The sequence below is a fragment of the Serinus canaria genome, chromosome 1 (genome assembly GCF_022539315.1).
Source record: "Serinus canaria isolate serCan28SL12 chromosome 1, serCan2020, whole genome shotgun sequence".
NCBI lineage: Eukaryota > Metazoa > Chordata > Aves > Passeriformes > Fringillidae > Serinus > Serinus canaria.
In genome coordinates, this window is record NC_066313.1 from 45,869,187 (window position 1) to 45,884,067 (window position 14,881).

General features: G+C 50.3%; 1 protein-coding gene across 1 annotated transcript; it reads left to right on the forward strand.

The window, feature by feature from the left end:
* The first annotated feature begins 6,395 nt into the window (after nt 1-6,395).
* Nucleotides 6,396-7,590, forward strand: GSX1 (GS homeobox 1). The gene is made up of 2 exons (XM_009102849.2): nt 6,396-6,783; nt 7,235-7,590. The coding sequence occupies exons 1-2, from the start codon at nt 6,396-6,398 to the stop codon at nt 7,588-7,590; spliced, it is 744 nt and encodes a 247-aa protein (XP_009101097.2).
* Nucleotides 7,591-14,881: the final 7,291 nt, after the last annotated feature.

Genomic DNA, 14,881 nt, shown 5'->3' on the forward strand with positions numbered 1-14,881 from the left:
ATTGAACTTCACTGACATAAGGCCCATATTTTTGGATCATCTTTTTCATACAAAGCATGCAGCTTTGGGCTATTTTCCCAAAATATAAGACTGCTCTGCTTGGGATGATGTGGTGGACAGTATTTGTGGACCATAATGGAAGGAACCACCTTAGCCCGTGGTGGGAGGGACTAAAGATAAAAATTGAGCTCTTTCAAGAGCAACCTTGAGCCTGTTTGCTCATGCACATCCCCAGCAGTAGCTCAGCTGTGATTCTACACACCGGGTACACAGGGACACAGCACAGGAGAGTCTTTGACACCACTCTCCAAATGTGGAAGATGAAGATCTAGCAGCAAAAGGGCCTGAAGTCAGATTTGTGACATTCACATTACAATTAGGAAACTTCCCAAGTCTGTTACTAATCCAGGACAGCCTGTAACAACTACAAATCCAAACTTTGTTAAGTGTTAGCATAGTGTCAGTATGCTAACCAAAACAAACAAGCAGAAGAAAGAAAATCACAGGCTTTACTTGCATTTGAAATACCAAAAAAAAGGCATTGCCATCACATATGTTTGTCATGTACTGGCTTAGATATCCTTTACACTATTTTTGTTAACCAGTGGTTGGTTTGTGTCTCTAAAAAACAATCTGCTGTAAACTAGAAGTTTAGCATGCAAATATAAAGAGGTCAACATATGGCTCTGTTTCCAGGAAATGATTTCTCATATAATTGCCACAGTATGGTTGTAGGGCTATAAACATCCATCATACACACTTGATATGTCTATCTATAGATATATGTAAACATAAACATAAACATATATAATTTATCAGTTCATGTCCAGATATGCAGACACAAACACAAGTAACCTAATATGTTCTGGATACTCTACTGTGTTCAAAGGGATGTTAAAGTCCTCAAAAATGTAACGAAAATAAGAAAATTACTTTGTCAGTCTACTGCCAGGACCAAGGCAAGTTAAAGGAATTTACATACCTTGGTGAGGTCTGCTTTACACAAGCTGAACAAACATTTAGAACAATCCTTTCATGTTCATGCATGATAAACATTTGAGAAACATGTATTTGTCAGCATCAGAGAAGGATCCAAGCTACACAGTTCTGCAGCTTTCAGGCTCTGTCACCATATCCTTAGCAGTGGCCAGAAAACCCCGGGGCAGGTCAGCAAACCTCTCTCTTTGCTCACAACCCTTGCCACTCACCAGCTGCAACCTACCAGCACCTGATCCAGAGCAGACACCCTGCCCCATTTTCCATACTCCTCCTTTGGCAGCACTGGTGATGCATTTCTGCTGGTGCCTGCATAGCAGCACTGCAAAAGCATCCAGGAAATGCCTTCTGTGTGTTGGGGAACTCCACCTGGGAGCTTGTTCTGCAGTGGCTTTATTGGCTCTAGTATCTTCAGCTCTCTGATATTCTCTTTTAAATTATAGAAAAGGGAAAACCTGCTTTTTTTTTTTTTTTTCTGTTGTCTTCCTGTAGAACTTCACTTGGAAACCAAAGAAAGATCTTTATCAGTGAATCTAACAGACATTTAGTTCTCTCTCTTCCATTACAGAATGCACTAACCAGATGTCTCATTCAGCAGTAGCTACCTCCACTGCAAGACCCTCCAAATCTGCCAGGAAGGGGACAAGAAGCCAGCACTGAAACCAGTGTACCCACAACCTCAAGCACCCATGGTGCAGATCAATATGGTTTGATGATGCCATCCACACTAATGTGATTAAAAAGGAATACATCAGCTACAGGAAAATGTTCAAATGCTTCATATAAACAGCAGATGTGATACAGCTTCTTACTGTACAGGATGACAGAATTTCCCCTTGGATGTTCTCAAAGAGCAGTCTGACAACCTCTAAAGCTTTCAGTTTGTAGAGGACTTGAAATACATAAAGGTGAGGAGTTTGGAGAAAGGAGAAGATGGCAATAAAAAAGGGCTGGGAAATAGGGTGGATTCTGAGGTTGAAGGATGGTGTTTCTAACAATTTTGTATTTTAACAACATTTGCAGAGCTAATATCCAACTCTTTTGCAATTCCTAGTCTTCATTACCCTCAAGCACTTCTCCATCCTTTGAGTACTTCTGTCCTACAAGGTCACCAGCAATTTAAAATGTGGTCTCACTATAAAAGCAAAAGGTTATTTTAAATTGTTTGGTTTTGCATATTCCCACTTTTCTTGTTACTTTGTTGTTATTTATGTCCAGCTACATCTTTGGAATGGCCTCCTCAGTGAAGGGTCAAATCAACAAATTGTCTTCTTAGGAGATGAGTACAAGATTCCCTTATAAACCAGCCCTGTTAGGAACCAGTGGGACTGAAGAAGATCTAAATGGCAAATCTCTACCCTAAGTATCTGCTGTGGAAAGAGAAAATAAAGGTTACAGAAACCAGCAGCCTTGATTTGGTCCTGTGGCACAGATTTTACTGGCAAGATAAGCTATTGTCTTGATAAATTGTGATGGAAAACAGATGAAACTGCATGAAACACATGGAAATGTGGCAGGGCTGGGTCGTAGAAACATGGAATGACACCCAGGTCTCAGGGTCCCATTACAACCTGGCCTTGAGCACTTTCAGGGATGGGACATCCACAATTTCCCTGGACAACCTGTTCCAGTGTCTCACTACCCTCTGAATTTTTTCCTAAAAACTATTCTAAATCTCTCCACTTCCAGTTTAAACCCATTCTCCTTTGTGTTAGCAATATTTGTCCTTGTAAATAGTCTCTCATTTTTAAAAGCCCCCTTTAAAACCATTGCTGATAGGCTACAAAAATTATACAATTATAAATTTGAGAGGAGTTGAATGAACAGACAAGAGATAAAGAAAAACTCACATAACAAAACCCCTTGTGGTTTAGCCTTTATTTTGGAAAAACTGAAATGAAACACAAACATAGCTTATGTTTCTGGAATCCCTGTAATTGTGGATCATTGGAGGCCAGAAGAAAACAAAGTAAACCAAAAACTGTTACAGGTTACTCAAACTCAGAATCATTCAGTGATCAGGATAATTGAAGGGATTCATAGGTATCTCACAGGTTTGCTCCTGGGTGTGTTTGTCCAGTGTATAAGCACATTCCTTGGACAATCCTTCACATGGTGTGTGCCTTGTGGCTCAGTATTGGCTTTGATTTACATTTTGCTAAATACTGGAAAATTGGAAAATAACTACATTGGAAAATAATTACTTGGGATAGTCTGGGGAATATTACAGTCACTCACAAATCGTCAGCCCTGCTCAGCTATCAAGGACGTGTTCTGCTTGGAAATAGCGATTCCTTCCCATTAGAGCGGGATTTCATCCTCACGTCCCTACAGCTCCCAAACTAACGCACCTCTCCATGCCGTACTTAGGGATTGATGGTGCGTGGCACCTCCTACCCTCGGAGAGAAGCGGCGAGCACCGCGGACGGCGAGGGCCTCATCACAAAAGGCGATGATGGCTGGTGCCTCAAAACGAAGAGGGAGCTCCTTTCAGCCGCCCCCAGGCAGCGGCAGTGTGACACCTTGTCCCCTCGCCGGCAGCCGCGCCGCAGGTCACCCAGCCCCAGGGGGGCAGGCACGGCTCAGTCAGTGCCAGCGCTGTTGCCCTCTCCCTCCTGCATCCCCCACAGTGATCCCTGACGTTTCCCTCTCTAAGGGTCCCCCAGCTGATGCTCACCCTGATGCTCCCCTGTCCCCATGCCCTTCCCCGTGGGGGTCTGACTGCGCGGGGGGAGCAGCTACCCCCAGCCATTCTCTCCGTGCGGAGCCTAAGCGCCGGCACTTCCCGCTGCCGCCGGGGACCCTGTCCCTGCAGGACCCCCCCGGGCCGGGGCCGCCCTCCCCAGGCAGCAGCGGCAGCTCCGGGAGGGGCTCCCCCCGCGCCCCCCGAGCCGCCTGCAGCGCGTAGCCGGCCGGCGAATCTCTTCGCCCGTCTCTCGGAGCCCTTTTCGTTCAGCGGCGATGGTTTCGCGATAGCAAATATACGAGAAGAATTTCCTCTATTAAAAAACAAAACCCAAAAAAAAAGAGGGGGGCGCAAAAAGACGGGGAGGAGAGCTAGTTTAAAGTGCTGGGATTAAAGGTCTGTGCTAGTTTCAAGCGCTCATAAAACGGCTTGAAGGATGCTATTTTGCTGCAGACTAGGTTATTTCAGCCCACAGTTGCACAACAAACCATTTAAACATTTCAGCACAAAACAAATTCCATTGTTGAGCTGCACATTAAAAAGTGTTATTCGCTTTGAAGTTTTTGTCTAATGGCTCTAAACTGAAAGAAAATGTTTTCCTATTACTTAATTCAATCATAGCGAAGAGGCTTGGTAAAAAGCCCACGGATTTTGCCCAAAGTGTGACAGAGTTCTCTTTGTGTTTGCTTATCCTCTGCTGTCACACACTTTAATTCGCCTCTCTTTATCTGGCATTCAAAACTTTCTTCAATGACATTCAATAAGGTCCAGCGGCTGGAAAAAAAAACTGGTTATTTTTTTGGATATTCTTTCCCAGTAGCTTTGGGCTTGGTGTGCATTCAGAAGCTGTTAACCCTTTGCCTCCCTGCGGCTCGGAGCCCCGGGGTTCAGCCCCTGGGCAGCGGGAATCCCTCGGAATAAGGCTGAATCCACCACCCCTGGTGGCGAGTCACTTCTCAGCGGGGAAAAATGCCCCTTCCCGGGACCCGGCTCCTGCGGAAAATGTTTTAAAATACCTTTTCCTCAAAAATCAAAAAGAAAAATCCAAACCCTATTAACACTTTCAGGGAAAGGACACTTGGGAATCCTTTCTATATAATCGCGGGAATGAGGTTTTATTAACATTCGTTTTTGTTCGCTCTGTGATTTTCGCCGTTCATTTGTGCACATCAGTACATTTTTAGGCTCGGGCATCAATAGTCTCTAGGCAAAACTCCCGTGGATTGCTATAAGAATTGTGACCACAGGCAAAACAACTTCTGCACAGCCCTGGGACACGGAGTACACCACTTTCAAGGCTTTTTCTTCCTTTCCCCCTTTTTTCCCCTCCTTTTCAAAAAGTCCGTTTGGTTTCGACGCGGGCAGGTTACTGTAGGGACCAATCTCCCCTCGTTTTGACAGTGGTGGGAGGGTGCGTTTGTCTTTTTATTGCCCATCTTAAACTGGAAAACCGGGGTAGACTATATATCCCCACGAATTATTTCTTTTTCTTATTTGTTAACATTCCTTATTCACCTACTAAATCAACGAGCTCCGAGGAGCGCGGTGCGGGAAGCGGCTGCACGGGGCAGCGCCGGTGCGCCTTGGCTCCGAGGAGCGTGCGCTCGCTTTGGCGACCGCTGTGAACTTAGAAGGTCCCTGTGCTGCGACATCCAGACACAGCCGCGGTGTTTAAGTTAAATCTCATCGTTCGGGGAAAATTAGCAGTTTCCCTGTCCCCCCCACAGACCCGGGGACTTCCCGGCGCGTTTGTGCGCGGAGATGCGGGGCCGGGCTGGCGCCGTTTGGTAGTGGCCGGGGTCGGGGCTGCCAAACGTGGGTGCCACGGTGCCCTGGTGCGATGGCAGGTGTTACCGCTGGGACAGGTGTAAAGACACGCGGAATGTGCAGAGCGCCTCTTCTCCCTCTGCGGGAGCCGCAGGCACGGAGCGGTATCTGCGTGTCGGGTTTTCTGTACCCGCACCAGCGCAGCCGGGATGCTTGTGGCTCTCCGCACCCGTTAGCTGTGGCCGGGCGCCCACGCCCACGCAGAGGCCCGGCGGATGTCCTTGCCCGTGGAGCACCGGCTGGCACATCTCTGCGGCCCGGGGCTTCGCCCGACGGCGGCGAGAGCGATAAGCGGAGGGTCCGGGACCCAGGCTGGGAACAAAGACGCGGGGTTGGGGAAGGCGGCTGGCGAGGCAGTGGGGACGAGACATCCCGGAGGCGAGGGGAGAGAGAGACGCCCTCGGCACCGGGGGGCCGACCTGGTGCCACAGGTGGGAAAGGCACCGGGGGTCTGGCAGGGAAGCTGCGCCGGCGGAGACCGCGGCTGCAGCCGGCAAAATAAGCAAGTGGGAGCGGGCTGAAAGCTGGGCTGAAAGCGAAGGAGAGTGATAAAGAGAAAGAAAAGAATATTAAATCGCGAGAGAATGAGAAAATAACCCCGCCAAAGGGAGAGGAGGGGAGAGGCCGCCTGCTACGGCGTGGGTGGGGTCGACAAGAATAGAGTACATTATGCAGTTCATTTAGTTAACAAGGGAAATAATGAGGGAGCGTGCGGCGTGAATGCCAAGAGAAGAGCCACAGAAAGCCCATTGAGCGCCCGGCGCCGCCATCACATGGCTCGGGCGCTATTTAAAGCGGGCAGCGGGCGCCGTTCAGCACCACTCGGGCTGGCCAGCGGCGCCGGGCGGGCGCTGCGCGGGGCGCTGCGCGGGGGCTGCGCGGGGCAATGCCGCGCTCCTTCCTGGTGGACTCGCTGGTGCTGCGGGAGGCGGGCGAGAAGAAGGGGGAGGGCAGTCCTCCGCCGCCGCTCTTCCCCTACGCCGTGCACCCCTCGCACCCGCTGCCCGGGCTGCCGGCCGGAGCCTGCCACGCTCGCAAGGCCGGGTTGCTCTGCGTCTGCCCGCTCTGTGTCACCGCCTCCCAGCTGCACCCGCCGCCGCCCGCTATCCCCCTCATCAAGGCTTCCTTCCCTCCCTTCGGCTCCCAGTACTGCCACTCGCCCCTGGCCCGCCAGCAGCACTCCGTCTCCGCCGTCAGCGTCGGGCACGCACCGGCGCTCTACCAGGGCGCCTACCCACTGCCCGACCCCCGGCAGTTCCACTGCATCTCCGTGGGTAAGGCGGGCACGGGCGGCGAGCGGGGGGTGCATGCCTGCATGACAGCGGTGGGCTCTGCGGGGAGGTGATGGGGATGCCCGGGGACCCTGCCGAAGACCCTGGGGAGGGGTGTGCCTGCCCAGCGCACGGAGGCTGGACGGGGAGTCCAGGCACCTCTCTCTGCCGGTGCCCCGGCCGACGCGCTGGGAAAGCCCCCTGCTGCCCGCCGAGCCTCCGACCCAGGCTGCGCGGACGGGGAGGGAGAGGCCGCCGCGGTACGCTTGTGGGCTCGGACTCCAGTCTGGCAGCAACTTGCTGGGTCTCAGGCCCCCCGGGGAAGAGGAAGAACTGCGGCCCCGCAGGGTGGGCTGCAAGGAGGGCTTAGCGGGGAATGGCGAGTGCCCGGCTTTGCGGGGCGGGCGGCGGAGGGTCCGGCCGGTCCTGACAGTGCCCCCCTCTCCATTCCCAGACAGCACGTCCAGCCAGCTGCCCAGTAGCAAGCGGATGCGCACCGCATTCACCAGCACGCAGCTCCTGGAGCTGGAGAGGGAGTTCGCCTCTAACATGTACCTCTCCCGACTGCGGCGAATCGAGATCGCCACCTACCTGAACCTCTCCGAGAAGCAGGTGAAGATCTGGTTCCAGAACCGACGGGTCAAGCACAAGAAAGAAGGCAAAAGTAGCTCCCACCGGGGCGGGGGGGGCGGCCACAGCTGCAAATGCTCGTCCCTTTCCACCACTAAGTGCTCGGAGGACGACGAGGACTTGCGCATGTCTCCGTCCTCCTCGGGGAAGGACGACAGAGGTCTCGCAGTCACCCCCTAACCGCCCGCACACCCACCCCGGCTCAGCAGGAACTGTGGCGAAAGCAGGGGAGGGAGTCCTGCCTGCCCCGGTGCTGACATGCAGCCGAAGGATTTTATACTGTTTTGTATAATTTGTGTAATTTGCGAAGGACTTTCTCGCCTTTCTAGACCCCCGGCCCAAGGGAACGGGTGTCCCGGCACCCTGGTGTAAATAAACTCCTCCCTAGGACCCCAGACGTCCCCCCATAGTGCTCTCTCACTTGTCTCCCCGCAGGCGCATCCCCGGGCCCGGGAAGCTCCTCGCAGACCTCCCCGCGCACCGAGAGGGGCGCGGAGTGCGCGGATGCTGCGCGGCACGGGCGGCGCGCCCGCCTGGAGGGATGCTCCCTCCGGTAACTCGGCGGTGCCCAAAGGCGGGCGGACGGACGGGCAGGGTTGAAGATTGTTTGGGTTACTATCTTTCCCCCGTTTTTGGTTTGGTTTTTTTTTCCCTATTTTTTTTTCCTTTACTAAATGTTTTTGTTTTGACTTCGTCATGCCGGGCGCACAACTGTGGTTGTACCGTTCCGTCCCACTCCCTCCCCGCGGGAGATATTTATTTATTTATTTATGTGCAGAGAAACGATGATGGCGATGATAATAACGATTATGATAACAATAAAAGTTCGTTGGTGGTTTATTTCCTTCTCCTCGCGTAGAAAGCAGCCACTCGGCGTCCGCCGGCGTGCGCTGGGAGCACCATCGCTCTCCAACCCTCTCCGCCGCAGCTCGGCACCGAGACCCGCCCGCTCTGGCGAGCGCAGATGACGGGAAGTCCTCCTTTCTCCGTGTCGAGCTGAAGATACGGGGTGCATGGGACCCCCGCCTTCTGAGAGAACCCCTGGGGCTCTCTCGGTCTTCCCCCGCGAAGCTCAAGATCGGGCCGGGGAGAGGCCGGGTTGAGCACCTTTCATTGCTATCCCAGCCACAAGCCTGCCCAGGGCTGTAGGGCAATATGAACACCTGGCTGCCGCCGCGACTCGTCTCCTCCGTCCCGGTGTCCGCAGCCGCCAGATAGGAAGGACTATCCCAGCCTCCCGCTACCCCTCCGGGGCTGGGGCCGGGGCCGGGACCGACCCTGCTGGGGCTCCCTCCATCACGGCTACCGTGTCCCGCCAGCCCCGCTCCCGGCAGCGCCTTGCCGTTGTTTCCCGTTGCGCGATGACTCGTCCCGGTGGCTAGCGGGGAGCCCCGTCGGAAGCAGCCGAGAGGTCCCGCAGCCCCGGGCGTGCCACAAGCGGTGGAGGGGGGCTGGACTGGCATCAACCTCCTCGGGCGCGGGACCCCCAGAGCCCGGAGCTCCGGCCGCCGTTCGTGCAGAAAAAACCCTTTGTGCCGGGACTCCCTCTCCGTTCGGGCTGGCGGAGACCATCTTCAGTGGGTGCAGCCACCGTCCCTGCACCCGCAGCCGATGACTTGATTATCCCCGCGAGGCCGTAGAGCTGCACCGCACGGGATTCATGGCCTGGCACGGGATTCATGCCCTGCGATCCAGGGAATGTGCTTGGGTCCCTGGGCTACCATAGGTTCCTGCCCGTACCGGGATGGGACCTAAATTTCATCCCAGAGCATGTCCAAAACATGCACCGGGAAGAGGCAGGGAGATGTCCCTCGTGAGAAATCCCTGCTGCTGCACACACAGGCTGAAGTTGGTGTGGGAAGCTGTGGGTTTGAGATCCCCAGGCACCAGGGTAAAGGCAGAGCAGGTAAAAGTCCCACTGCTGGGAAAACATCAAGTCTTGTCAATAAAACAAGCATGTCACCCTCCAGCCTTCCCAAGACACCTTGTAGAGCTGTGGGGCTGTGAGATCTATGGATCTGGCAGCTTCACCCCCCAGATGAGTGGTGTGACCCTGCAACCCACAACACACTGTGGACCTCTCAGGACACTCAGGATGATGTAAAGTGGGGGGGAAGCATTAGACATGATAGTGCAGGACAGGCACAAGGCAGTACTCTCACCCTGCTGTGACTGGTCTGATTTGTGTTCCCTTGTCTGGAAGCTGCAAGGATTTGGTGACACTAGGTAGCTGCATTATCAAGATTGAGGCACATGGATGAATGTTCAGGCTCCTTGGTAGCCTTCCTTCACCCACTGACTCCTTAGACCTCTTACCTCTTTGTCTTGGCTTCCTCCTCTGCTGGCTTCCCACATTACCCAGCTGAGATGGGATAGCAGGGCAAGCTTGTAGTTACAACATCCCATGGGCAGCATCTTCCTGGCTCCTTTTCCCTTGACTGTTGGGGGTGAACTTGGCAGGTTTGAGACTAGAATCTGGCCTTGATACAAGAGTCAGTCAGTCTTGCCTGGTGCTTGGCCCCATAATGCTCCCTGCATGCCCGTTCTTCCCCAGTGGACTAGTTTCAACAGAAAAGACCCCTCAGAGGACCTTAATCTGCACAGCAGGGCCCTGTAGATTTTCCAGCAATCACCTCCCATCCTGCTCATGTTTACCAGGCTTCTTTTGAAAAGTCATTGCAAAATAGAAGCAGAAACAGCCTAATTTAGGTTTAGCAAGGAGTCTGGCATCCTCTTACAGAGCACTGGCACTAAAGTCAGGGGCACCCAGGCTCATGTGTGTGCCCCTCGTGCCTGTTCAGCAGCAAGGGTTTGAGCCAGTTGGCTGGCAGTGACATGCAAGGAACTCCAGCACTGAGTGTTTGAGTGCTGCTGCTGGAGTGGTATTGTGGTGGTGCTGCTGAAGGTCTTAACATCCTTGTCTGCTAGCACATTCCCACCATGTCTCTGTTCCTTCATGCCACAAGCTCGGATGTACAAAATGTGCCTTCTCACACACCTGTTTTGAGGCTGAGCAGAGGCAAACAGGGAGAGTTTCTCACCACTGTGGTAGGGATGATGAGGCAGTGGCATTGCCCACACAGAGCTTGCTCTTTCCTCACTGTGAAACCTGGGCAGCAGCATGCCTGACAGACAAACAGTACCTTGTGGACAAACACATTTTGTCCTGAGGAACCAGAGCTAGTGGGATCTGAGGGAGCAGCTGCAAAACTTTATGGGTGTGCAGAATCAAGTTCACTATCACATCCTCACTGCAGGCACAGCAGCTGTGGGCTGCAAGAAAGAATCTTATAGTGATGCTGGTGCACACATTACAGAGAGTGTGGGCACACACGTGACTGCATCCTTTATGGACTGAGTTTGTCAGCCAGACAATTTGGAACAATCCTCAGCTCTAAAATGTACCTCATATATGTAAAGTAGCAAAGAGAATTCCCTCATATGGTATAATTTTGTCTGAACAGCAGTGGAGTATCACAATGGATGGCCCCAACAAGACAGTATTAATATTCTCCGATGCATGCTGGCCTCTGCTGCAGACCCTGTGTACCTTGCAAAGCCCAGTGGGGCTCTCAGTGCACTTGACAGTCATTATGCCACATCCACATGCAGAGATAATCCCTCCTTAGTTGGGCATTTTTCTAATTTAGTGAGAAATCATTACAGCAAATGCTCAGAGTGTCATTTTCAAGGACTCTGAGGTTGGGCAAATTAAAGTCATTTTGCTGTGGGAAGAGCGTGGGCACCTCTGCTAAAGCGAATGTCATAACATGCCAATTTTCAACTTTCTATCTCTAGCCATTTTGGCAGCAGGTTTCTGAAAGTTACTTAAGCATTTTAGCATCTAAAATGCCCAGTCTCACCTGATTCCAACAGGAAGCAGATTTATTAGTGCATAAAGTGGGTTTGAATATTTTCCAGCATATCCTTTTTTGATCATATTTCTGCCTTAAAGTTGACTTACTTCTGCCCTAGCATGCAGAGAGGGGATTCTTTGGATGCTATGAAGGCTGTAAAGACTGTAGCCCAGAGCAAAAGTGACTATCCTGGCAGGGGAAGTAGGACAAAAGATTATGCTGAGCTCTCTTTTCCGCACACTGGCATGGCTGAATTTTGGTGTCCTACACCCCATCCCATCACATACACAACCACTCTCTTTTCAGGGACACAAAATGTGAACCTGATATGGATACCTGGGGAAAAAAACAAAGGTTTGGAATGAAGAACCTTTTCAACATTAATTACCTATGTACTTACATCCACTCAATATTAATTTGCATTGTTTGGCTTTTACATTAATGTGATTTTTATTTTTATCTCTCAACCTCATTTGGTTCCAGATAAAGGCTGCACCAAATAGGTTTACAGCTGAAAACATACATTGGTATTTTAAATGTTGTTGCTCTTAACCACAAAACCAGTATTATTAACTCAGGAATTCCATAATTTGGTTTATCTACAGTTAATGTATTTATGAAGTGCCAGCTCTGAGCTGGCCCCATGGATTTGGAATAGTGTTTGTGGACACTATTCAAATGGACTTGCTGCTTTGGAATTGCATTACACTGTGGGTAACTGGGTGTTTTTCTATCACTCTTGTTTACTTAAAATGAACCTTACCTATTCATTTACTGGGAGAACAAGAATTAATTTTTAATCCTTAGGTTCCTGAGGGGAGCTCTGAAATTTGATTCTCTAAGGACAATATAATTTGGTCTGTGAATGTGATTACTTTAAAATACAGGTGGGTGTTAAAAAAAAGATCCTAAATCAAACAGTTTTGCATGATATTCCAAATGATTTGAAGACAGATACATCAACAGTAGCTCTCTCAATTACATTAATTTTGAAAGTGTGTTTGCTATGAGCACAAAGTACTCATTTATCAGGATGTAATTATGCAAGATCAGGACATCTCCTAGGATACTGACACTGATGATGATAGCAAAAGGCTGGGCCTGATGCTTAATATGGCTGTAGCTCTACAGGAATGGTGAGTAGTATATAGAGTCCTGGTGCTGGACAACTGGCTGCTCTGGAACTACTCTATATTCTCTATTTTATATAACCCACATATATCCAGCATATATATATAAAACCAAACTAACTAGCTAACTGAAAAAAGAAGTAGCAATTATTGTATCCAGGAAAAAGTCTTCATTGTTAACTTTGCTATATCCCCTTTCTTATTCTGCTACAACTTTCTCTAACTAGCCCTTTCCTCCTTGGCATTTTTTATTGGGCTTGTTCCCAACAGAGAGTACCAGGAAAAGAGTACATTTATATCACATATTTGCTACCAGTCCATATAGACCAAATTGGAGAAAACACATCAATAGGATGTTAGCATGGACCCAAAACATGCCTTGGAGACAGCAACTCCTGTCAGATCTGCGTCTATTCTTTTCCTCAACCTCATGTTTCCAACTGTGAAAGCTGTTAGCATCAGCTACAGACTACAAATACATTATTTTATGCACTTTGCAGCTGGATGGGCAGTGGCTCCCATGCTTGAACGTAGGTGTGTAATAGTATGTTAGATCTTGAGTGGGAGTATCTGGTCTGGATGGCTTAAGTCACTGCTCCAGAGGGGTCTGCAGCTGAAAGGTCACTTCTACCAGTCTGATGAGGATGTCAGGTACCCTGGTACATCTGAAATAGCACTAGGTACACATACAGGCACCTCAAATGGTTCTCCACAAGTGAATTTACACCTGAAAGCATAAACACAGAAGACACAGCCAGATTGCCAGAGAGAATATATGGTAGCTGTGGCTGCGAATACATCTGGATTTAGTTTTATTTTAAAATATTTAAATATCCTGTGTGGGGGGATAACTGCTTGTACTTGACTGATCCTGGTCAGGGTAGACTACAAGTGTGCAATGCCTTGGATTACACCTTTTTTTTTTTTTTTTTTTATGAACCCCCTTTTCAAGCAAGACTCAGCTAAATACCAAAGAATAATAGATGATCCATACAGACCTGAAAAATGTGCAGGTGTTCAAGCGGTTTGTAATGTGCATGGCAGAGCAGAAGGATTAAGCATAATGTGGTAAAACATGAAGCACAGAATGGTAAAACACACGTACATATGTTGTTTAAGTTTTCTTTAAAGTCACAATCTTTTTGCACTTGGTGTGATATAAACCCAGAGGAAGTTCATGGGGATCAGTAACTGGGGAGAAAAGGCCTCCACAAGGCAGGTGATGCAAAGGAGATTCATGGACTGAATGAGGCAGAGGCCGCTACCTGAGGAGTGACACAAATACACTCCTGGGAGCTGTCTAATTCAGACCTTCACACTAGACAGGGCTCCTTCAGACCAAAGTTGTCTCTTCGCTGGTGTTCTACTGGAGGTAGCCCAGAGATGCCTGATCTGTGAAGGCTATCCTGCTGAGCAAGCTGTTCACATCTGGTGTGGGTTGTCTCCTGAGTCTATCCCCATGGTCTCAGCTATGAACAGTGCACAGGATTGCAGATCATTTATTACAGCAGACACAGAAATGTTAACATGACTCTCCATTAATTCTTTCCTCTAGAGAAAACCAGCTTTGATCTCTGAGTTGACCAGAGTCTGAGAGATTCACTGAATCCACAAGAGATACTTATCTTTGATGCCACCGTGTCAACTCTGTGATTTCTTTAGTGTCTGAACTGGGAGGACACCACACTGTCCTAGGGGAAAAGTAAATGAAAGCCAATGATATGGGAAACACCTGTCCTTAGTTCCTGGCCATCAAAATGCTTTTGTGAGCATGACCAGTCCCGGGGCTAGATGTGTTATGGGCACAGAGGGAAGACAAGACAGCTGAAGTATTGCCAATGTCAAACCTGCTGGACCTCATGCCTTCTACCTAGATGCCTGTGACTGCAATGAAACAGTTCTGATGGTGTCTGAGACCTGTCTGAGTCCTACCCTGGCCCCTTGCAGAGCTGACTTAATCTGTCACAACCCAGGTACAAGCTGCTCCAGCACATCAAGAACCTGTTCTGCTGTTGCCTCACCTCCTAGGCTTTCAGCCTCCCCACCACTACCCTCTCATACTCCTGCCTACACTAAATGGTAAGATTTCCATCTTCCTAGCTGACTCCAGCTCCAGCTCTGCATACTTATGGCCATTCACTACCATTGATCGCAATTCTTGCCCCACTTTCTGTCTTGTCCCCAGGCCTCATCCTTTCAGACACATTTTGGGGCTCTGTTTCACTCCCAGCCCTGCTTGCACATCTGTTGAAGCCAACACTCAGGTTGTCAGCAGTGGTGAGCAAGCAGAGGAACCACATCAGTTTATGCCAGGTGATACCTGGGTGCCTCATTCACCACCACAGGGGCTTCCCTGTACACGATGTCCTGGCACAGCTCTCCATGCACCCTTCCAACCCACCAGCCATTCCCAGCCAACACACCCATCCTGGCCTTTCTGCAGTGCTGCCAGCTCACACAGCAGAGCTGACTCCCTGACATCAT

Excerpts from the sequence above, each read along its gene's own strand:
- GSX1 (XM_009102849.2), top strand. The coding sequence starts at position 6,396 with ATGCCGCGCTCCTTCCTGGTGGACTCGCTGGTGCTGCGGGAGGCGGGC. Across the intron at positions 6,784-7,234 it reads GTTCCACTGCATCTCCGTGG|ACAGCACGTCCAGCCAGCTG; the intron begins GTAAGGCGGGCA and ends CTCCATTCCCAG.